Here is a 24,693-nt window from a genome sequence, read left to right on the forward strand (position 1 = left end):
GTCTCTATTGTCTCATATTATCCTAATTCAATTTGTCCAAATTATTATTACTCTAATTGCATTACTGTTTTTATAACCATTTTATTACTATTAAACTTGTAAAATTTTAAAAACAAGTGATTGGCATTTTTCACACCCTCCACCACTAAAACATCGCCCAGTGCCATATCCTGCCTCTTGAACACCTCCAGGATTGGTGGCTCCACCATTTCCCTGAGCAGCCCAATGCCAAAAGGGTTTTACCGATATCTCACATGAATCTCCACTGTCTCTGCTCAAGGCCATTTCCTCCTGTCCTCTCACTGCAGGCACAAGAGAAGAGACCAGTACCCACCTCACTACAACCTGTTCTTGGGGATTTGTAGAGAGTGATGTGATCCCTCCTGAGCCTCCTGCCCTGTAAGATCTTAAGAAGTCAGTGTATATGTGCATAAAGTTAGAGTGTAAATATTTCTTTAAGAAATGCTTGGTACAAAAAAAAATTTTCTGATTTCAGAAGCATCCAGACCAGGTCAAAATGATGGTAAATATGGAGCAGGGCCATGGATGAAATTTGTGTAATGCATTAAGAGAAGGCTCCAGGGTGATCTTATTGTGGCCTTCCAGGGCCTGAAGGGGCTCCAGGAAATTTAGAGCGGGATTTTTGGGATGGAGGGACAAGAGAAAGGGGAATGGTTTCCCACTGTCAGAGGGCAGGGATAGATGGGATATTAGGAAGAAATTCTTCCCTGTGAGGGTGGTGAGGTCCTGGAAAGGAAACTTCTCTGTCTGCCCACCCCAATGCCACTCTGGGAGTCACGCTCATACCAACCTGTGACATAAATGGAAGTGGGAAGATGGGACAGGGAGCTCATAGAGGAGGAAAGGAGTTTTGCAGGAGGAGTTAAAGTGATTGTAGTAGCTGTTGAGGGAATCCCCATGGTGCTGCTGTGCTTGCAGTGTGTTCTGCTTCAGCAAGGAGGATTCCCAGGGCTCTGGCTCCTCACTCTGTATTCTGAGGGTGCACAGTGTGAAGATATCATCACCATTACACATAGCCCACACATCCCTGCATCTCTGGAGCAAAGAGCGTGGCTGTGGGAAGGATGGGGCCAGCACCTGCTTCTGAGAAGGAACCCCAGTGTTGTGAACCCCAGGACCCTCAGCACTCATCACCCAGGTCTTGGCACTCCATCCCCAGACTCCGCACCCAGCACCCCAAACCCGCTCGCCACAACCTGCATCCCACACTTGACACCCCACACTCAGCACCCCACACCAAGCACTCAGTACCCAGCGCCTGGTACCCCAATCCCTGCTCCCCACAACCTGCACTTGACACCCCGCACTCAGCAGCACCCCAAACCCCACTCCCCACAACCCATATCCCGCACTTGACACCCCACACTCAGCACCCCACACCCAGCACTCAATACTCAGCACCTGGCACCCCAAACCCCACAATCTGCATCCTGCGCTTGACACCTCGCACTTAGCACTCCGCACCCTGCACTCAGCAACTCACACCCAGCACCCCAAACCCTGCATCCCACAACCCACATCCAACACTTGACACCTCGCACTCAGCACCTGGCACCCCAAACCCCACAATCCGCATCCCGCACTAGACACCCCGCATTCAGCACCCCACATCCAGCGCTCCGTACCCAGTTCAGTACCTAGAACCTGGCACCCCGCACTTCTCTCCCCGTTCCCCGTTCCCCACACTCCGCTCCCGCAGCCCGGGCCCGGGCAGGTCGGCGGTTCTCGCCCAGTGCCGCGAGGGGGCAGCCGCGCCCCGCGGGAGTTCCCGGGTGTCCCCGAGGGGCCCTTGGTGGCCCTGGGTGGCCCTTGGTGGCCCCGGGTGCCGGGCACCCCTCCTGCCCACGCTGGCTCTATCGGCACCACGGCTGAGCAGCGGTGCCCGTTCCAGCGCGAGGTCACCACCCATGGCCCCCGAGCAATCACTCTGCCTCATTTGGGGACAGCCACGCTGGCGTGAGGAGGACAGGCTGATCACACTCTGTCCATACTCATTTCTGCTTTATCCTGGCTACTCCAAAGAGCTGCTTCAAGATGCTGCAGTGGGAATGGACCCAGCTACATAAAGGGCTGTTCTTTCCCTCCATCCCTACCAAAGGCAATCTTCTCCTGTCCCTTCCAACTCCTTTGCACTGGGCATCAGAGTAGTCCTGGGTTCCCAGGGATGAAGACAAAAGGAAAAGTTAGGGTGTGCTTTCCAGAAAGTGCCAAGATTCCTGAAAGTGTGTCTTCCCTAGGGAGGTCTGAGAGCTACTTTGAGTCAGACAAGTCCATAAGGAAGTTCCATGGGGCTCTGCTGGGCTGATCTGCCCAGTGCTCAGAGCACAAGCTGCAGGCTCCCTCCCATGGCTCCCAGCTCTCTTGTTGCCAGTCTCACACTGCCACAGCCTTCACCTGTTTTTCCTCTGGGATACCATGTATTTACCCAGCAGTCCAGCCCAGGTGATTTGTGGAAGTGTGGTGATGATCTTTAATGAGAGGCTGTGCACTCACACCCTGGGCACTATGCCAGTGTGCTCAACCCCTCTGGAGCACAACCCAGGTCAGCAGTCCAGAAACAGGGCCCTGATTGCACATCCTGTGCTAACGAGCCTGCCTTCTGCCTGGTGAGCACGTCAAAACTGCCACAAACATTCCTGTGGAGGATGTGACTCAGGGTCTCCTGCCTGCCTCCCCATGGCTGAGGGGACCCCAGCTGCGCCCTAAATGCTGGAGCTGGCTGAGCACATGGAGGCAGGTTTTGCATGGCAAGATAAGGAGGGCTTTTTTCAGCCCTGAGAGCTGTTTATTCTTTACAGCGTACTGACACCAGAGCGGAAAGGGCCTTTTCCTGAAACCGGCTATTTATAAACAGCCTGCGGTGCAGAGCCTTCCCTTGCAGGGGGGCAGGGACTCTTGCAGCTTTTCTTTTGCTGCCTTGAGCTCACTCAGAGATCCTTCAGACAGGAGTGAACAGAGCAGGTCTTGCTGCCCATCTGCTGGAGGCACGCTCCAGCACCAACAGCTTGTAGTAACTCTTTGGAAAAGTCAAACTCCAGTGAGTACCTAATTCAGCCCTAAATTCCTTTTAGCTCTGAATTCTTACAGAGGCTTTGCAGGAGAAATTGGTCATTTGTGCCATCATACCTTTAATGTGTGACACAGCTGGGCTTGTCCAAAGGGGCAGATCCCTGTGGTGCAAGGACAGAAATCAGGAGCAATTGTAGCTCTATCTTTCCAAGATTCTGAACAGTGCAGTGTTCACTGAATCCACACACAGCAGAGGTGGGATTTGGCTGCTTCAAGAGCTCTAAAACACAGCCTTGGAGCCTTGGCTAGCTTTGCTTCTCTGTTGTGTGAGTCAGCAAAGGCAGGCAGTAAGGACAGCCACAAACCCGTGGCTCAAGCACAAAGAGCAAATTTATTGCCATTACTGGGCTGTCCCAGGGATCCCCAAAGCAACACCCAGGCAGAGGTGCACAGACTTGGTCCATGCTGAAGGAACACGGGTCTGCTGCTTACACTGCTTTATCAAGGGTTATTCCCAGCTGCAAGGTCAAGTGAGCATTTACAATCCTCCTCACCAGCCTTCTTCTTTTAACCCATTCCTCCCCAACACCTGTGAAAGGAGAGAAACAGGCACCTTCAAATCTCATCTCCCTGAGCTGTCTTCCTTTGGATTTTACCCAGTTTGTGTTGGGATGCTGGGCAACACTCTCCCTCCCTCCCTCCTTGTGTTTTCCCCCAGTGGCTCTGTGGGCAGTGCTGTGCTCCTCTTCCTTCAGGGACGCTGGGATCCTCTTTTGAACCCTGCCAGAAATTCTGAGGAAGCTGCACCTCTGTTTAGTTATTAAAATTACTGTTCCTTTCCTCACCTAGCTGTGCCCTCCTGACAAACCAGGTTTGCTCTTGGCACTGCTCACAGTTCTGCAGTGTTACCTGTGTTGTCCCACCTGTAGGGATGTGATGGCTTTTGGTTGTGGCTCTGGCGCAGGGGCTGAGAAATAAAGAATTAAATAAAACCCTCTGTCCCCTTCTGGAGTTTGTTTTATGCTGTTGAAGAAAGGCAGACCTGTGCAGAGGGATGGGGCAGACACAATTCTTCAGCCATGCAGGGAGAAATGGGGAAATCTGCTTTTTGCAGCTGAAGCAGCAAGGATGGACCATGGATCAGAGCCAGCAGCGTGGGAGATCAGAAAACTGGTGCATTGAGGTCTCTTCACCCCCCTGGTATTTCAGTGGTCATGAGCAGGTCATGAATGTTTGTAGCAGGCTGAACTTGCAAAATTCCCTGGAAATGTGAACTCAGGGATATTTTTGGCAAATCTGGAAAGGAAATAATAATCCATCCGGAGGCTGCAGGATGCAGCACAGCCCCTGCACATGGAAAGGTCCCACTGCCTCTGAGCTGCACACATACAACAGACACAGGACTTGGCTGGCTTGTCAAAACTTTCCTCAGCTCACTACAGTGCCTTGCAACCAACTGAATTTTGTATTTGCAGTTGAAACAGGAAAAGCAGGACTTGATCCATACCTTGGTGTAGCAATTATGAAGCAACCTAACGGCAGCCTGTAACCAGCATCTGAAAATGGGGAGTGTTGTAATGTACTGAGCAATGACATGCCCCAGAAGAGCCCCTCAGCATCAAACACTGCTGAATTGGACCACAGTGTAACCAGCTTTCTAAACAGCAGCATGTTATCAAAGATCTGAGGTGCAGATCCCTGTTTTCCCTCTTCTTCAGGGCAAAGCTGATCTGGGAATTGGGCTGGGATCAGATGCTTGCGAAAGCAGCCACTTGCACAGCTTTTACTACAGGCTTAGTGCTTCTTCTCTGGAATATCACTTGGATTTGGCAAAGAGCTGCTTTTCTTAATCCCTATTCATGCAGGGACATGTGGAGGTTCCTGGGAATCCCTGCTGCACTAGGGACTTGGGTTCAGCAAAGTGGGAATACTCCACTGAGTAGGATTCTCAGTTATTGTTGCAGAAGCAGTCCAGCAGTAACAAATCACATGTAGGATCTCAGAGATATCCTAATCATGACTTGAGGATCTGGAAGAGGGAACAACACAGATGTTTCTGGCATTGACACAGCCAGACTTACCTCTGGTTTCTGCTGTGATCAACAAAGGACCTGGTACATGGGATGCCATGCCTGGTCCCCTCATCTGAAAGTATTCTGCCTCATTGTGGCACTCTGTCTCATCTTTGCCATTGGCTTCTTGAATCCAAATTGCTCCTTTTCCCTGGCAGTGTGGTTGTCAGGGAGCTCATGCTAACAGGCAAGAATCAAGGGGCTCAGTGCTGTCCAAAAGCAGAGTGGGATGGAGTTGGAGGTGGTGGAATCATGCTTTCCTTGGGAGCTGCCACCTCCCTCTTGCCATGTACCCCAGGAGCAGTGCTGGGACATAGGGAGGGACTCACCTGTAAGAAGGACTGGAGCTGATGTGCAGAGCATTCCCTGGACTCTGCTGCAGGTGCCAGTGTTTGTGGGATGGGTATCCTCAGCAGCCAGCTTGTATTTGAGGATGTGACTTGTTTTGGGAACTGCACAGGATGACCTCAGGCACAGCCATAGTTTTATTTTTATAAGTTGTCAGTGTTTGATGAGGAACATCTCCCGTTTTCTAGAGGAGAAAACCACATCTGTGACAGTTCTGTAGCCAAGAATGTGAAAGCTATTTGAATATTTCTTAGTAACTGTGTTTTGGAGTTTTAGGGTGAGGTAAATTGTAAAATCCCCTTTCTTCCTCACCCCTGTGGAAGTCCAGAGGATTCATGGGCAAAGTCAAGATGTCACAAGAACAAACTGTATTCTTTGGCTGTTTCGAGTAGGAACAAACCATCCCCAGAAGTGTGCTGCAGAGAAACAGAGCAAAACTTCCCCCTGATCAAGGAAACTCATGCTTTTCTCTAGAGACTTGAGGAGACAGTGGTGCAGAAACTGAGGTCCCAAGATGGCACCATGAGGAAGAGGAGCAGATGGGGCTCCTCACTCCAAACTTTTGAGGCAAATGCAAACCCAGCAATACAAGGTTAAAAAAAAATGAAGAAACAGAGCCCTAAAACTAAAACAAGGCTCCAAATAAATCCCATCCCCTAAAGTTTTCAAAATCTGCCTGGACAAAGCCCTGGGCAGCCTGCCCTGCCTTTGAATGCAGTCCTACTTGGAGCAGGGGATTGGGCTGAGTGACCTCAAAAGGTCCCTTCCAGTCTAAATATTTCTGTGGTTCTGTGATGGATGTTTGAAATATAGAACAACCAGACCTAATTATAGCATTGGCAAAATCCATGACACATCCATCTAGAGCTTAAACCGGCGCTGTTCCCTCCCCCATCCCATAAAGCTAGAAACGGGGCAGAAAAAGGGGATCACAATCTACAACACACAGTGGTTCTTGGACAGGGAGACTCTCAAGAGGGAACATCTCAGGAGCTCCAAAATCATTACTAATGTGGAGAAGATGAACAAGAAATGATTGGGAATTTGGGGACACAGAACAAAGTGAGGGGGTGGCAGGTTTAAAATGAAGAGGAGCTTAGAGAGCTTAAGCTTCTTACAAAGACCTTGATTTCTCCCCTGTGGATTTTATTGGCACAAGACATCACTGAAGGAAAATGTGTCTATGAATTACAAGCAAGCAAACAAACCCAACCAAACAAAAAACTCAACAAAAATTACCCCCCCCCCCAAAAAAAAAACCCCAAAACAAAACAAACATCCCCCTGTTTCTGAGTCAGGAACCTTTGATTCAGGAGATCTTTTGAGCCACAGGTCAGTGGTTTTGGCCATACAGAAATGTTCAGGTACCCCCAAGTGTCCATGTAGCTCCTATACTGTCAGAAAGAGCTTCAATGAGCTACACATTGCCTGCAGAAACACCTCTATTCACTCAGGTTTGACCCTCTGCTAAACTTGCAGAGATCAGCAGATATCTCCCACCACACAAAGGAAAAAGAATCCCCTGTCACCTTCTCCTTTCACTTACATTATAAAATTCTGTTGCCCAGCTTCTTCCTGACTGAGGAGTCCCAAGCTATTCTGTGGCTTCTTTTGAGAAACATTACTTTGCTTCAGTTATTTCTTCTTTCTCTCCCATTTTTCTAGTTTTACTAATTTTTTCCCATTATCAGTTTTCTATAAACAAACTAGAATTTTTCACAATTCATCATCATAGGTCTGAATTCTCTGTTGGTTCTGTAGGGCATTCACCATTTGATTTTACTTTTCATTCATCTTCTCATTTCTTTTGCTTGTCTGGCTTGTCCTGAACAGCAAGCTGAGATTTTTCATAGAAACATTAATTGTCACAGTAAGATCTTTGCTGAGTGTGGCTAGTTTAGAGCCCAGCACTGTGTGAAGTCAAGGAGGAGGTAAACTTCTAGTCATTATTTTGTATTTACCAGGCATTGCTCATATTATTGCCTGGCCACTCACTGTTAGATTCTGCACCAGACTTTCACCTTTGCAACTCTACATCACCCTGAGCTATCAACAAACTTCATCACCCCAGGAGCACGTGGCCAGAGACAGGCATGTGGAAAAAGGCCTTGTCTTTCTGTGCTTTCACACTCATGCTCCAGAGGCTGCCTCAAGCCCTGGACACCACACAAAGAGCTACAAAACCTATTTGGAGATTTACAGAGGATCCAGCCGAGGTGAGGGGACAGGGTGGGGTTTGAGAACCTCCCTCTCAGTCCCCACCAGAGCTTTGGGGGTCACCCTGCTGCCCTCCTGCCTGCTCTGGGACACAGAGATCAGTGTCAGCTGCCTGGCAAAAGCAGAACTCAGCCCTGCTATATTTTTGATGGCCTTTGAGGACCTCACCTGCAGACCCAGGTAGCTGGGCTGTCCCATTGTGCCACCTGGCACCTCTGTTCGCAGTGTGGGGCCAGTCACCCTGCTAGACCACACAGCTGTGTGCAGAGGGAGAGCTGAGCTGTCCAAGCTGCATCTGTACAGGTCCTGTGTGCCTGAACAAGGCTTTCAGAGCCTGCAGCACGAAGGTGCAGGGGGCAAACTGCACCTGAACTAAGAAAGCTTTACAAAGGAAATGATCACAGCACTTGGCCAATCTAGCCCAGACAAAAAAAAAAAAAACAAAAACAAAACAAAACAAAAAAACAAAAAAAAAAACAAACAAAAAAAAAAACAAGCCCCTAGCAGAAATAAGTGGTTTTGACCTGGGTTTTCTAGAAAATCACAAACTGACCACAGTTAACAGGGTCTTTTGGGAAATTGGGGTGACATACTGAAAAAGCATTGAAATAATCTCAACTGAGCCTGCTGGGACAGACTCCCAAGAAAATCCTGACTGTGAACCCCCAGTCACTCCACATCTCTGGTATTATCAGTTCCTGTACTCTGACTTAAATCAGCATCACCTTTCCCAGGGCAGAGCCCTCAGAGAGGATGCACAGACAGGTTCCTCTGGCCATCAGGTGCAAAGTGCTCATCACACAGAAACCTGCTCCTGGTGAAGCTCTGCAGAAATTGCTGAGTTGATAGTCCTCATCTGTGGGGTGGACACAGCTCCCCACTTGTAACTGGGACACTGCAGGTCACTGTGGTGTGTACCACAGAGCTTACACCCCCCTCAAAAAGAACTGACAGCCTAGAAAATGCTTATCTTGCAGTTGAATTACTTTTATTCTGAGGTTGCCAACTCTTCACTGCTTACCTACAACCTGCAGCTACACAGAGACAACAAAGTTCTCCCAGGTCTCCAACAGCCCATTGCCACAGAGAGGACAGCCTAAGCAGGGCTCTCCCACCTTCAACAAAAGCCCCAGCAGCTATTTTTTGACCAGGTCTCCAGACTGTATGGGCATAATCACCAAAAGAACAGGACTTTAACAACTGGTCTTGAGTTGTGCAAGGAACAAGACCAGGGGACACCGACAGCTCAAAGTGGTTCACCCATTGCAATAACAGCATCCACAGCCCCATTACTACAGGGCAGGAAAGGAACGCTTGGGTATGTCCCTCAACTCTGCAAAGAAACTGGCTGGAAACCTTTTATAAAGGAAAATCCAGGCCCTGTAAGAGTAGGAGAGCAATGGATGTCTTGATTTTTAGAGCCTTTGTGGTATAGAAAACAGCAGAGAGCTGCAACTCAGCTGTTAGAGGTGCTGGAAGGAATCACCACCCACTTGTCCAAGCAACTCATAATCTTTAAGTCCATAAAAGTCCTTTAAATCTACATCTTTTAACTCCTTTTCAACCACTCTATGATTCTATCACCTGGCTCAGCCAGCAAAAGCAACCATTCTGTAACAGAACAACACCATCCACATCTGTAATTCCTCCTCAGTACGGAAAAGGAGCATCTCATCCGCCCAGCCACACTTCAAGGACTTAGAACTAGAAGCCCAATCCTTCCAACTCGAGTATCCGGTGGGGCACACAAGTGACAGGACACAAGTGACAGGACCTACAGCCCCACCAGCAGGAGCAAAGGCAACGCCTCTCGCAGCGGTTCACACCGCACGGGCACCGAACAAATGCACACGGGAGATGTTTCAGCTTTTATTTGCAAATCCATCCGTACATTCCGACTCGCCCAGGGCCCGGCAGCACCAGGGGGCAGCAGCAGCCCGGAGTCACCGGAGCGCTGGAAACAGGAGCCAGCGCAGGAAACAGAACCCCTTCTGCATCTCACCTTCTCCGAGCAAGGGAATTGGAAATCGAGTCATCTTTATCACATTCACAGAGGTGTTGGATTTAGAGTCCTGCGCGTTCAGCATAACCACCTCGAGCTGAAGCGACTATTCTGCAGAGCAGCTTGAAAACTATCCCCGGCTCGCTTTGCCCAAAGCCAGCATCTTAAAGCTGCAGTACTCTCCAGGCATCTTTCCCAGCGGTCCCAAAGCCAAATAACAAAAGGAGCCCTTGCAAATAAATAATCAAAGGAAAATAAATAAGATTAGAACTGAAATATACAGTTACATGGTCTTTATTTGGTTTCAGAGGTGGAAAAAAGTGGAGCCCGACTGCAGCTTTAAGCCTCATGCCTGAATCAACCTCAAACACTTGGTAAATTTTACAGCTGATTAGCAGTACAGGTCCGAGATCTGAAGTTCCACGGAGATGAACATTTAGGCACAAACGCGCACACCCTTCCCCAAGGCATACTTTATTTTTGCGAGTTAGCAAAAAAGCCTGCTATGGGGAAGTGCCCCTTCCCGAGCTGAACAGACACGACTGAAGACCTATTTACTGTCACAGTAAAACATCCCAACAAATAACTAACCCCACCCACGGTTGCAAGGGAAAACTGGTTCAAACCATGCACCAGGGAGACAATTCTCTCTCAGGATCCTTCAACTCCACTGGCACCACGGATTCCACGAGCAAATGCAGCTACCAGCTGCCTATGGCTTCTTGTGCTCCAAGCCTGGTTGAGGAAAGTCGTAAGTCCATTATTTCTACTTAAGCCAGAAATCCTGTTAATGTCATTTAGAGGCAGTTCTACAGCAGGAGCTCTTGATCTGCTCTCTGTTTGGGGCGCACCAACCCCCTCTCCAGAAACTCCCACACAGAAAAAAAAAAAAACACACACAGAAGAGAAAAGCAATCCATTGCAAGCCAGTGTCCGATGATTGTCCCTTTGGGGAGGGCAGGAATCCGGGAGAGGGCAAGGCAGGGGAAGGGAGGAGGATGGCAGGTGGGGAAAAGTTAGAAACAAACTCAAAACCACCAAGACACAAGGAGGAGCTCAAAGCCCCTCAGCAGCTGATGGCACTGGGTTGCTGTTTGCTAACAAAGTCTGAAATGAAGTCGAACTCGTTCTGTCCCAAGAATAACTCTGGCAGCTCCTGAATCCGGTCCAAGCCCAGTTCCAGGACAAGGGACGTCAAGACCTCCTCGTCTATAAGGTCAGTGTCCATAACATTCAAAGTCAGCGCCGGTGAGGGCATGTGCTGCATGCCCGGGTGCTGGCCCGGCCCCACTCTGTACTGCTGGCCCCCCGCTCCCATGGGCCCGTTGCTCATGCCCAGCGGGTGCCCCTGGTACTGGGTGTTGAGTTTTTGTAGGTGCATGCTGGCCATGAGCTGCTGCGTGCCCACCGGCCCCACGTACTGCTGCTGCTGCTGCCCCGGCCCATTGAACATCATCGCGTTCTGCATCTGGTGGTGGCCCATCTGTCCGCTGAGGCTGGCCCTCGGCCTCATGGCCCCGTCCATGCCAGCCCCTCCGTAGGGCATCATCTGAGCGGCGCTGGGCAGCGTCCTGAGCACATGCTGCCCGTGCTGCGGGGGTCCCTGCAGCCCGCTCACCCCCATGCGGTAGCCCTGCAGCCCGGCGCCGCCGTGGCTCATCGGCATCATCATGTGCTCGGCCATGCCTCCGGGTCCCCAGGAGATGACAGCGGCTCGGCCACGGCTCCCGGGGCCGGCTCCGCGTCCCGCTCCCGCCGAGCCGGCTGCCACAGAAGATCGCGGCGAGCTCCCACCTCCTCCTGCTGCTGCTGCTGCTGCCGGGGGAAGGCGCCGCTCCGCCGGGTCCGCTGGCGGGGGAGCCGCGGCCGGGAGCCGGGCTGTGCTGCGCGGTGTCCGCCGCTCCGGCTCTGTCTCCAGCAGCGCTGGCTGTGCCGAGCCGTGCCGAGCTCCGCGGGCTGGGCTGGCCGGGACTGAGCGCTCCGCTCCCGCTCTTATAGCGCGGCCGGAGGGGGCGGCCCCGGCGCCCATTGGAGCGCGGGCGGGCGGCCCGGCCCCGCGGGCGGGAAGGAGGGAGGCGCGGCGGGCTCGGTCCCGGCTCTGCACAGCTCGATAGTCCCGCCGCTGCATCCCTCTGGCACTGCGAGCAGCTCTCTGCAGTCACCTCCCCGCTGCCTTCCTCCTCTCAGTGCCACTGCCCAAGTCACTGACACTCTGAGCCTCAAGTGCCACTGCGGGGTTTGTGCTGAGCTCCCTGTTCGCTCTGAATTATGCACCTTTGTCAGGTGCTCCCGTGGCTGAGAACAGCTTGTGGCATCACCTGCGTGGTTGGTTACTCGCTCAGAAGCATCTTCCTAGCAAGGATGCGCCAAGCTTCCAAACACAGGTGGTACTGAGGCTGTTGTACACACAGGGGTTTGCTGGTGTAACTGCAGCAGTGTCTTTGTCACCTCTGAGGTGAGCTCTTGTAGCCCTGATATTTTCTGGAAAAATCCTTTCCTTAGGATTTTGTCCTCCTGAGAAGCTGAAAGGCCTCAGGAACAAAATGTAAACATTGATTATCTGCTGCTGTGGAATGCAACAGGTGCATCTGTGATTGGTCTCATGTGGTTGTTTCTAATTAATGACCGATCACAGTCAGCTGGCTCAGACTCTCTGTCTGAGACACAAGCTTTTGTTATCATTCTTTCCTTTTCTATTCTTAGGTAGCCTTCTGATGAAATCCTTTCTTCTATTCTTTTAGTATAGTCTTAATATAATATATATAATAAAATAATAGATCAGCCTTCTGAAACATGGAGTCAGATCCTCGTCTCTTCCCTCATCCTCAGACCCCTGTGAACACTGTCACAGGCTCTGTCTCCTGTGCCCACCCACTGAGCTTTGCTAGCCAAATTATATCACCATGGGTGTAGAGCACAGCAGCTCTGGTGCTCTCTTCAGGACGTGGTGCATTCCAGTATGAAAGAACAGCAGTGATCTTCCTTGTCTGCTTTGTTGAAGGAACTGAGAGACTTCCTTATAAAAGGAACTTATATTAGTGTTGCATAGTTACCTGCTTGGAAGGCACGGAATGACACAGTTCAGCTTGCTTCCCCAACTTCATTCTTTGTTTCTGTCCTCTCCCAGACATCTCTTAACCACAGCATTACAGACCGTGGCACTGGTGGTGACAGACAAAACTTTTCTGCTGGCTTGGAATAGGTTATTTGTGGAGTTTTAAGTGTTCTGCATATTCAGGGTACTCACAGACCTGTGAGCAGAGGAAAGGTCTAAGTCAGGCAGCATGGGCACCTTAGGGGAGTTCTGAGCAATGGTACTGACCCAAAGGGTTATTTTTAATGAATATTTCTTATCAAAACACTTTAAACCAGCAGCTCAGAGCAGAGAACACCTGGGAGCCTTCAGCTCCAAGACACCAGCAGCCAGGAATGGAAAGTGTCTTCTCTTATCTGGACAGAGCACAGGGCCATAAATCTCCAGGACACTGTGGGAGCTGCATTTGTTTGTGCCACCTTCTGCCTGGTTAGGTGGCTGGGATAGGCTTCAGGTGTTGTTGGTGAGCCTCTAGCTGATGAATCAGTTGGTTAATTGTTCATTATAATTACGTAATGATTGTTTTTTAACTCTAGAGATTTTGACAAATGACTTTTTGGTACTCATAAACACACGCTCACATACATAGACCTGCCTGCCTACGAGTTCACATGGAGATGCACACCCAGGTGAGGAACAGATGCCAGGGGAGTGTCTGCCCTGGTCTTTTCAGAGGCATCCAGCCATGAAAACATCTCTCACTTGGAGGAGAGGTGTGGTGTGTCCTGCAAGACCTGGGCAGGGGCAGGGATTCTTGGACAGGAGTAAGAGGTGGGAAAGGGCTCTCTACAGCATTTGCATTACTGGAGACCACAAAGATGGTAAATTGCTCTTCATTTTGGAAACACATCTGCAGATGACAGAACATTCTTGCTGAACACAAATGGGAAGGTCCCCTCTATCTCTGTCTTTGCTCATGCCCCTTCTCCTGCAAGGGTAACACCAATCAGCTGCTCATCCAGCCTGAGAAGAATTTCACCAGAAATGGAGTTGTGTGCCAGTTTTGTGCCATTGTCCCTAACTATTTCCCCAACATGACCTGGGGTGTTTGAGAAGAGCCAGTGCCTGCAGGAAGGGAAGGGCACAGGGGATGGGATGGTGGGAGGCATTGCAGTGAGCAGAGGTGTGCAGAGAGCCACAGCTTCCATGTTTGCCACGTGTGTGCCAATTCCCTGTGCTCTGTGTCCTCAGGGCTCCCTGTCCTTGAACCAGGAATATTTTATTTTACAGGGAGAAGCTTAGACAGTGTGCTGCAATTCACACTGCCCCAGCTGCTGGCTGGGGAGCAGAGCTGGGAGAAGGTGACCAGTTCTGCTAGCATCCTTCTCTGCCCTTTTTGGCCCAGAACAACCAGTGGGTCCTTGCTGTGCTCAGGTCTTGAGGATTAAAGACCCAAACCTCTGCAGCCCTATTTACAAACACTGTGTGTGACCCATCTAACCCCAGGCTTGTGTCTCTGCCCTGCCCTCTGTCACCAGCCCAAGGACAGGCTGGCCTTTCTGGGAAGGCAGATAAACTGCCAGATCCAGGGCTCTTGGTCAGTGAGCCCTGATTGAAGTCACCACATCAGCACCTCCATCAGTGTGTCAGTCATGCCTTCCTGACATGGGGCTTCCCAATGTCGTGGGGTGATTTTATGGTGATACTTTATTCCATAATTGTTTGTTTTGTGCCCAGGAATGGCTGCTGTAGCTTTATGATGGACCAGGGTGAGGTGAGGAGCCTTGGGCTCCTGTGTGGTTTGGCTCAAATCCTCTTTCTCTCCAGTGTGCTCAGGCTGTGGTGTGGACCAGAACACTTCATTGTTCCTTTTGCTGGATTAGTTTTTCTAGCTTGAAGCAAGAAGTTTTGGGTTTTTTTCCTTCCCCTAGCCTGGAGGCTGTATTGGGAATCCTCTTGGCAGCTTTTGGGTTTTTGTCCTTGAACTGTTTCAGCTTTGATTATTTTACCTTTTTTTGGTCTATCTGGGGAGCTGACAGCTGCCACCCTGAACCTGAGACCTTGGAGAATCTGAACCAACATGAGAAAGGACACTGGAACCCACCAGCTTTGCCTGCTGTGAGGAGACCCACGCCAGCAATGTTCCCATTTATTCTGCCCAAGCTCTGTGTGAGCTCCTGTTCTCCCTTTTCCCTGAGACAAAGGGGGGCAGCTGCCATCCACACAGTCCAGGGTGGGGGTTAAGATTTTGAAATTTTGATATTTAGCATTTGTTCATTCCTTTCCTGTGTCTTAGAGGCACCCCTTTGTTTTTCGCTTTGCTTTTTGTTTTTGTTAATAAACAGTTTTGTTGGGTTTTTTTTTCACTTTCACCCACTGGTATTCATTTCTCATTGAAAAAAAAAGAGATTACTGGAACCCTTCTCTTTAGAGGAAACACTCATTTCAGAGTGTTTTCTCCTGAATTTGTCTCCACACTGAGACACCCAGGTCTCTACTGTACTGGTACCATCAGCCCTGTGTTATCAGGGTGCATTACCCAGGCTGGGAATTAGTCAGGTTGTTGCTCCAGTGGCACCAGTTTGCCTTGGTGATGTCTTTGTCCCAGGTCAGGGCATCCATGTGGTTGGGGTCAGGGATCTGACCACCAGCACTTTGCAAATCTTTTCTTTCCCCTCTTAGGAGTCAGCCTGATCCACAGCTCTGCGCCCCCATGATTTTGTGTAGGTGAGGTGTCCCCTCCACGTGTTTGATGCCTGATCTCATGCATTGACTGTGCAGCTCCAGTGGAATTCCAGGGGTAAATTCCTGCCCTGAGCTCCCCAGGGATGAGAGGTAGCATTGCCACGTGCTTTCTCTACGATTTTCATCTTGCAGGGTTCACCAGCTCCTTGCTGGTGGCTCAGGCTCCTGGGAAGAAAGCTACAGAGGAAATGCAATGGATTTGGTCCATGTCATGTGTTATCTCATTTTCTTTTGCTGTGAGAATCCAAAATAAACTCAGGCACCCTGCATGATCTGAGAAGTTCTCCTTGGCAATACTGATCTTTGACCTATTTTTCTGTAGATCACAACAATTACTTATTCTAAGATAAATAGTAGGTTTATTTATTTTTTTTTTCAGATACAATGAATATGATTTATGTTCCTTTACTATACCAGTAAAATCCTTTAAATCCTCCCTCCAGAGACCAATCTGATTAAAGCACACTGCCAGGGAGAGGAAGGCCAAACAGATCTGATGGACTTGGAGGGTCCCAGGGCCCACACTGCCCACCCCACAGGGTCTGCTTTTTCCTTCCTGGTGCATCTGACCCCTTCAAATCCTGCCTGGGGACACCTCTGCTGCCTCTCCCTGCACTGCCAAGGGGTTGAAAGTTTTTCTACCTAATGTTTGATTTCTTGGGACATCCACTTTAATCAGATATTCACCATCAACTGCTGAAGGTCTCTGTACCAGATCTGGAAGGATCTTAGGGAGTTCTGCTGCACATCTAATGCTTTCCCAGCAGATTTGTTTATTGACAACCAGGAGATGAGAAGGAGGTGCAATACATTTATTTTTCATTTGTTTAAGGACCATGGCACTTTGCAAACCTCAGCTCTGGAGGTGAGAAGTCCAGCAGAGACTATGGTGCTATAAATACTGAACTAGGAGCAAATTCTGATGGAATTTCTTCAGTTTGGCTTTAAAGAGGTATGTCAATCTAGGTATGTCAAGGTAAATAGGTATGTCAAGCCAAGATTTAGAAGTTTAATTAAATATTAATTTTCTTTATACCAAGTTACACTTACAGATGTCTCTGACAAAGAGAACTGGCCAAAAGCAAATTATTTGAGACACCCTGGTACCCCACACCTATTTCTTGTCCCCAGATGGGTCTGCCATGGCCAATTAAGGTGACAACCAGCATTCACTGGGCAGGGTGTGGGGAATCTGTGGTTCCACCAGGGCCATGGGTGCCAGCATGGCCCAGCAAGGAGCTGTGGTGGATCTGGGGGCTGTGAGTGGGGCAGAGCAACATCTCCTGCCTGGGAAGGTGCCCCAGACACTGCCTGCCTGGTGATGGTCTGTGGAGCTGAGGTGAATTGCAGGGAAGGACTTTGCCCAGCACAGTCATGGTGCTGTGCCATCCCTCAGCTCATGTGGGGCAGGAACAGGCTCATGGAACTTCCTTGAGCAAATGCCTCTTGGATGAGAGAGAGGGGATGAGTCTGGCTTTTCCCATTTCTCATTTCTCTGAGAGCAGCTGTGGGTGTGCAGCAGGAAAAGCTTTTCATTAGGATTTTAAAAACGCCTAGATATTAAGGAGGAAAAGCAAAGAGCTCAGATGTGGCTCCTCTCTGGGCACCAGCAACTGCACAGCCACACCCAGCAGCAGCCCTGCATCTCCTCTCCCTGATTTCTGCCTGCTAAAAGGCTCCTCCAGGAGAGCAGAATCTCCTGTGATTCTCTCCTGCATTTAGATGGAAACACTTCATGAAAAGCAGGAGGTGCTATGTTACTTTGTTTTTTTAAGTTTTTCTAAGCTTTCTGATGTTGACATTCTTGTAATGAACTTTCTCACACACTTTCTGTAAATAACTCATTGTTTTGCATTCCTTTATGGAGGAGGAGAAAGTTGATGGACTCTTGGTTTGTCCAGTGTCGTTGGAGAGGTGGCACTGCCACTGTCACTCTTGGAAAACTATAAATGTTGGAGTCAGAAAATAAACTTCCCTTTTCCTTCACCTTGAGAACAGCAGTGTGAGCTTGTGTTCTTTCGTGCCCTATAGTGACATTGCTAGGCAGGGCCAAGGGGTGCAAACAGCCCATGGGAGAGGGGAAAGGATGGATTGAGCCCTCAGAGCCCCACTGGGTGCAGGGACTGCTCTGCAGCCCCAGCCATGACCCTGCTGGGACGCCGAGGATGGGAAGGCTGAGCTTCCTCGCAGCCTGTGGGAGCCTGCCAAACGTGCAGGCGTGCAATCTGCTTGCACAGGCTTCCTGTGGGCCCGGTGGCCCCTCAGCAGCATCTCACCCACCAGGGCCACCCAAGGGTGCAAAGGTGGCTGGGGCAGAGCCAGGCAGGAGGGGCTGGTGCTGCTGAGGAGTGGCAGCACAGCTGATCCCAGTGCCCCGTGTATGTGCTCCAACCACCAAGCTGGCTTGCCCAGGTTGTAAACAACTTTTTTTTTTTTTTTTTTTTTTTTTCCCCTCTGGGCTAATCTTGCTCTGTGGGGGCAGATAGCATCGCTGGAATTTTTCCAGTGTCCTTTGCAAGAGCCTCCTGCTTTGGACTTTGGCTGAGGCGCACATGAATGAGACACACGAGCTTCCTCAATTGCTTTCTCTTGTTTGCTTTCCTCTGGGGCTGCTTCCTGCTCTGCTCACTGCTTCTGGTTCCTGGTCTCCTGGACAGTGACCAGAGCAAGCTCAGCACCCCCTTGTTCTTGCATGTATTTGCAGGGGTGTGCACCAGCCAGCCTGCTTCTAATTTTATTATCTAAGCCTCAAAAATTTGTCAAAGATGTTAGAACATAAATTGTGCTAAATTAGGAAAGAAGAGGCTGAGGAACCGAATATCAAGACAAGAACTAAATAACACAAAACTATGAAACATCTAAACTATAACCAATCATATACTCTGAGAAATTCAGGCAGAAAATGAATGAACAAGAGAAAGGCACCAATCAAGAAGTGTGTGCTTAGTAGTTTGTAAAATCTATAAATATATGTGTGTAATGTAAACAATAAACAGCTTCTGCTTAATCATATTACTCAGTTGTTCAAGAGTCATAAATTGTGCTAAATTAAGAGAGGCTGAGAAACTGAATACCAAGACCACAAGAACTAAATAACAGAAAACTACAAAACATCTAAACTATAACCAATCATATACTCTGAGAAATTCAGGCAGAAAATGAGTGAACAAGACAAAGGCACCAATCAAGAAGTGTGCACTTAGTAGTTTGTACAATCTATAAATATGTGTGTGAAATGTAAACAATAAACGGCTTCTATTTAATCATATTAGTCAGTTGTTCAGGAGTCATAAATTGTACTAAATTAAGAAAGAAGAGGCTGAGAAACTGAATATCAAGACCACAAGAACTAAATAACAGAAAATTATGAAACACATAACTATAACCAATCATATACTCAAAAATGAGTGAACAAGACAAAGGCACCAATCAAGAAGTGTGCACTTAGTAGTTTGTAAAATCTATAAATATATATGTATAATGTGAACAATAAACAGCTTCTACTTAATCATATTAGTCAGTTGTTCAAGAGTCCCCGATTTCCTGCAATCCTTGTGCTTGCCTGGATGTCCCTGTGGGCTGGGATGCTGGCAGGCATCAGAAGGGGCAGCGGGCTCTGGGCTCTCCTCACTGATGCCCTGCAGAGTGGGGCTGGCACTTGCTGAGCTCCTGCTCTGCATCCTGGCTTATTCCAGGCCAGCTGCTTTGGGTTTAGGCCTGTGCCATGTCCTGTACCATGGCTGGCGTGGGCTGCACGTCAGCCTCAAAGGCCCAGAGGGGTTCTTGTCCTGTGGCAGAGCCAAACCCAGTACAGGTGTGTGGTACCTAAGCCCCAGCCCATCCCTGTCCCATCCCTGCCCAGAGATTCCACTTATTGCCCCTCAAGCCCTCAGAGACCTCCCTATAGGGTCTGACAACAGAAAATCTGTCCTGTGTGGAGAGGGCTGGCAGCCCAAGCACCCTCAGCCATGGATGTGCAGCCTGAGCCCGGCCCAGAGGGCTCCTCCAGGTGCTGCTGTGAGCGTGGCAGGACAGGCAGCCTGCCAGACCAGTCTGCCAGCACAGCCTGTGACATGCCACAGGGCCCTCAGTGCCACCAGCTTGTGCCTCAGCAGGGTGGTGCACGTGTCACCACTCAACCCTTCCCTGTGCTGGCATCCCTCCCCAGCACAGATCTGTGGCTTGCTGCAGCCAGGGAAACTGAGGCACTGACCCTGTGGCCACAGCTGAGCCACCACCCTGCACAGGCCTGTGCTCTGTTGGTGTTTCCCACTTCTGTTCTTCCTTTCCAGCTGGGTTTTCCATGTTTCTGTATGGAGTCTCTGGTCCCTGTGACGGTGTTCACAGGGGTTTTCAGACTGGGGAAGAGACGAGGATCTGACTCCATGTTTCAGAAGGCTGATTTATTATTTTATGATATATATTATATTGAAACTATATTAAAAGAATAGAAGAAAAGGTTTCATCAGAAGGCTAGCTAAGAATAGAATAGGAAAGAATGATAACAAAGGTTTGTGGTTCGGCTCTCTGTCCGAGCCAGCTGACTGTGATTGGCCATTAATTAGAAACAACCACATGAGACCAATCACAGATGCACCTGTTGCATTCCACAGCAGCAGATAATAATTGTTTACATTTTGTTCCTGAGGCCTCTCAGCTTCTCAGGAGGAAAAATCCTAAAGAAATTATTTTCCATAAAAGATGTCTGTGACAGGTCCCCAGACAATGAATGAGCTGGCTCTGGTGTCCAAGGGAGGTTCCACTCCCCAGGTCATGGGGCTCTGCTCCTGCACAGTGCCCTCAGCACCATGGCTGTCCTGTCCAGGCCCCCAGCATGTTCTTTCCCTCCTAAAGCAAGCCAAGGAGTCAGCCCTTCTCCTGTGAGTGACCCACAGATCTGCTTTGGGGTAAGGAGGCTTTGCCCAAGGCCTGGCTCCCATCACTGCCCATTGTGGTCATCACTGCATGGCCTTTCTGGGTGTCCTGGTCACCACAATTTCCCTTAGGCTGGATTTGAGGCACAGGTGGACAGAGCAGGCTGTGGTTCCTCTGGAAAGAAGCCTGCTGTGTCCTGTCCCATCATGGGTCAAGATTTCCTCTTCTTGGGTCCCCTACCATGCCCACTCCTCCCAGGACCTGCTGTGGTGGTGGGCTCCGTGGAGATGGACAGCACTGGGGCTTTCTCACTCCAGTGCTGCCTCTGTGAGACCCATTGTTCTCTGGGGCAGGCAGCCAGAGAGGTTTGGGGTTATTTGTTGTTATCTGCAGGCTCCTGCCCTGCTGCTGTGCTGGGGCAGATTAGCTGTGGCCGTTTCTCTGCTCTGCTGTTGCCTCATGCAACTGACTTGCATTTGGAGGTTGGGGTAGTCGGGGCTGTGGTGGTCAGTCTCTGTGGGGGCTGTAGAATGGTGTTTCTTTCATTATCACAGGAATATCTGTTGCTGTTTATCTGCCTTCTCTTCCCTTCGTGTTATGCAACCTCCTTTTGAGCTGTCAGTGGTTGTTACTCCAGGGCTGATGTAGCAACAAAACTCTTGCTGGTATTTCTAGACCCTCATGACTGTAACATCCACTGTCACACCTGCCCCTCTCTGACTGCATTAGGATCCCCAAGTACTTTTCCACTCCATTTATGAGTCCAGGTGTTGAGCAGGGAGTACAGCAAAGCCCTGGGAAGATGCAGGCTTGTGAATGGGCTGGGTGCTGACAGCTCTGCTTCGCGTGGCCGGGGAGGATCAGGGCTGGTGACTCAGGGCAACTGAAAGTTCTGTCCTGGGAGAGCTGCCTGGGATCCAGGTCGCTGGGACCTGTTTGTCAGGTTCCTATATTTGTTATTCACTGGCTCAGTATTCCTGAAAACAAATTGTGTTGTTGTCACCTGATTGGCATCGCAGGCGTCAGAGCGCGGAGAGTGTCCCGCGTGGGGAGCCTGTTTGGGTGGCTGGATCCCAGCTCAGCCCTGTGCCTGCCTGCAGCCCCAGCAGCTCCTCCTGCCCCTGGAACAGCTCTGGTGTTGCCTGGGGACCTGTCCTGCTCCTCCAAAGCCGGGGCAAAGCACCACAGCCTTTGCTGTCAGAGACTTTCAGACTCTCATGTGTGCCTGGGTTTGGTGCGTGGTGGCTGCAGGCTGTTCATGGAACTGTAGAACCTTCCTGAGATGGAAGGGACCCCATAAGGATCATGGAGCCCAACCCCAGGACCTGCCCAGAAAATAGAAATAAAAGCTGGAATGCCCAGTTTTAGTGCCTGTGCCCTGGACTGGGCTGCAGACAAGCCATGGCACAGCTGGGATCTGTGTGCCCCATAATCCATGAGGCTTTTTCCTTTAGGATTTGCTGTCATCGTTCCAGTGCCATGCTCAGGATGCTGAGGGAAAGTGAGAATAGAAATGGTGTAGGGTTGTAGAATTATGGAATATTCTGAGCTGGAAGGGACCAAGGATGATGGAGTCCTGCCCAGAGCCCCCAACAACCCCACCCTGGCCATCCCTGCAGCAATATCCAAATTTCTCCCCCATCCTTCATCTCCCCCATCCCTCACTCTCACACAATCATGGAATGTGCTGAGCTGGAAGGGACCCACAGGGATGATCAATGCCAAAGCCAAACCCTGCCCAGAGCCCCCAGCAAGCCCAGCCTGGGCATCCCTGGAGCTCTGGCAGCCTCGGGGCCGTGCCCATTGCCTGGGCAGCCTGGGCAGTGCCAGCACCCTCTGGGGGAAGAGCCTTGCCCTGAGCTCCAGCCTGAGCTGCCCTGGCCCAGCTCCAGCCGTTCCCTGGCTGCTGTCCCTGTCCCAGAGCAGGGATGGGAGCTGCCCCTCCACTGCCCCTTTTGAGTAGCTCTCAGTGTGCTCTGCCTTCATTCTCCTCTGGTCCAGCTGAACAAGTCAAGTGACCTCAGCTACTCCTCATATTGCTTCTCCTCCATATCCTTCACTGGGCTTTGGGACAAAAACCCCTGGGTTTTGCTCTCCTGCAGCACAGGTGAGCTCTGCTGGCCCCTGGCTCAGGCTCTGGGCTGGTGATGGTCCCTGAGTCACCACTGGGCTGGGGTAGGACAGGACAGAGTCACTGCTGTGTGAGAAACTGCTGGGTACAGAGAGAGGAGAAAGAGCTGGCAACAGGCTGGTGACAGAGCCTGAAGAGCCTTGGCAGGCTGCAGACAGGTCTGAGGAGAAGGTACTTGTGGTGGGACACTGCTTCCTTCATTTCCAACAATGTCTTTTTGGAGCATTTCTTCTTACACCAAGATTAAGCAGAAAAACCTGCCAGCTAAGCCAGGGATTTCACTGATAGGTAACTTTTTGCATAATAGCAAACCAGTCCCATGAAAATATTTGTTTTGCTCTGAAGAAATAAAGAAACAATTTTTTTTTCTTCTTGCGTCATGCATTCTCCTTTTTATCGCGGTAAAAGCTGAGAGGGAGCAGGAGCTGCTTGTGATCTTAGAAATACAGCAGAAAACATCTGTTGGTGTTTGTGGTGGGAGAAGCAGAGCTGTGCCTATCTCACTGAGCAGCCCTGCTGCTGCTGCCTGCCTGGGCTTTGGTGATCTTGTCGTGTCACCAGGGCAGTGTGTCAGAGCAGCACGTGTGGAAATCAGCCAAAACAAAGGGGTTTGTGCCCACAGAAGGCCAGGTCTTATGTGGACAGGTTTTCTTTTTAGGTTTTTTTTTGCAGGAAGAAAATTGTCTGGATGCTTAAGTGAATTATTCATTTATTGGGAGTAAACTGGAAATGTGTGCTATCCAAAAATGCACGTTGCTGGCCGCTATCCACTGAAATCCATGGGAGTTATTGGCATGTGTGATGGCAGGAAAACAGCTCGTGTTGCTGCTGCCATTGTCAGGATTAAAACTCAACTGCCCTTTTTGGGAACACTGACTGCTGAAGGCATCTGTTGTGTAAGGAACAAGCTGGTGGAAGTAGATGACTGTCAGGTGGGGAGAGAAACCCTCCTGCTGCTGCCAGGGCCATGCTGTGGGCTTGGGGAAGGTTTGCAGCTCCGCACTCTGCATGGTGTTGGGAGAGTTGGTGCTGTGGGTATGGGGGTGCAGGAGGGCTGGGAGCAGCATCTCTCCCTCCTCTCCTACCCTCATCTCCCTCTTTCCTCTCCCTCTTTCCTCTCCCTCCCTCCTCCACCTGCCCCATCCATCTCTCTCTGCTGCTGAATCTATGAATCTGTGGTTGTACATGATGGTTCTCTGTTGGAGACAATCTATGGTTGTCTCAAGGGGTTCTGCTGTTATTCTCAGTGAGGAAGTGGCCAAGGCCAGACTCAAATTCTGTCACTGAGGTCTCCCTGAAGCACCAGCAGACATGAGATGGTGCCAGTCATGTGTTGTCATCCTTTACATGTGTTTACATCCTTTACATCCTTTAAATATCTCATTTACTGATGCCAGTGACCACAAGTGCTGCCATATCTGGCCTTGGCAAGGTTGGGCTGTAAAGTTGAGAGCATGAAATGAGTTTAGGGAAAAGCTGAAGGTCTGAAATGGGAAAAACCACATTAAAAATCTGCAGTCCCTGGGAGACTCCAGTATAAGGCCGGGGGATGTGGAGTTACAGACCTCTCACCTGGGACAAAGTTGGAGGTTTTGGGTGAGATTTGGGCCACCACAACTCTTCCTGTGCTCCTGGCTGTGGCTTGGTTGTGCTGCACTGTGAAAGCATTCCCCTGGCTTGGGGTGAGGTGGCTGTGTTAGTGCTGTCCTGAGGACACAGCACACAGAACTGTGCTCCATGGCTGCCATTTTGCAGGCAGCCGAGTTTCCTTCTCACTGCTGTGGTTTCTGATGCTTTAGGGACTTCCAGCATCTCACACAGGACCTCATCTAGTGCTGGAGCTCTTGATAAGCAGAGAAGAAGGGCTGGGAAGGAAGGTCTTCTTCTTGCTATGGATATGTGGCATTAATCTGGTCACATTAATCACATTAATCATGTGAGGCCCTCTCAACCCTGGAGAGCAATCTGGACCAGCTTTAAGCTTCCACCTTGGTGGCCTCAGTCCCCTGCCAGCTGTGCTTCAGAGAGTCTCCATGAGAAGGTTCAGAGGGCTTTGTGCCTCAGGAGCTGAGCTCCCCCAGAGCTGAGCAAAGAGGAGCAGGGCTGGAGCAACCAGGAGGAGAAACTGTGCAGGGCAGTGCAGCCCCAGCAGTGTCTGGGACCTCCTCTGGGCATTTTCAGCTGGATATTGTCAGGTAGGAGGATTTGGACTGGGCTTGGACTCAAGAGGACTGGAAAG

General features: G+C 50.2%; 1 protein-coding gene across 1 annotated transcript; it reads right to left on the reverse strand.

Moving 5' to 3' along the window:
• Nucleotides 1-9,523: 9,523 nt before the first annotated feature.
• Nucleotides 9,524-11,577, reverse strand: LOC132083943 (cbp/p300-interacting transactivator 3). The gene has a single exon (XM_059488923.1). It carries the CDS (start codon nucleotides 11,351-11,353, stop codon nucleotides 10,736-10,738), a length of 618 nt encoding a protein of 205 aa, XP_059344906.1. The 5' UTR covers nucleotides 11,354-11,577; the 3' UTR covers nucleotides 9,524-10,735.
• Nucleotides 11,578-24,693: the final 13,116 nt, after the last annotated feature.

Source organism: Ammospiza nelsoni, chromosome 25, assembly GCF_027579445.1.
Source record: "Ammospiza nelsoni isolate bAmmNel1 chromosome 25, bAmmNel1.pri, whole genome shotgun sequence".
Taxonomy (NCBI): domain Eukaryota; kingdom Metazoa; phylum Chordata; class Aves; order Passeriformes; family Passerellidae; genus Ammospiza; species Ammospiza nelsoni.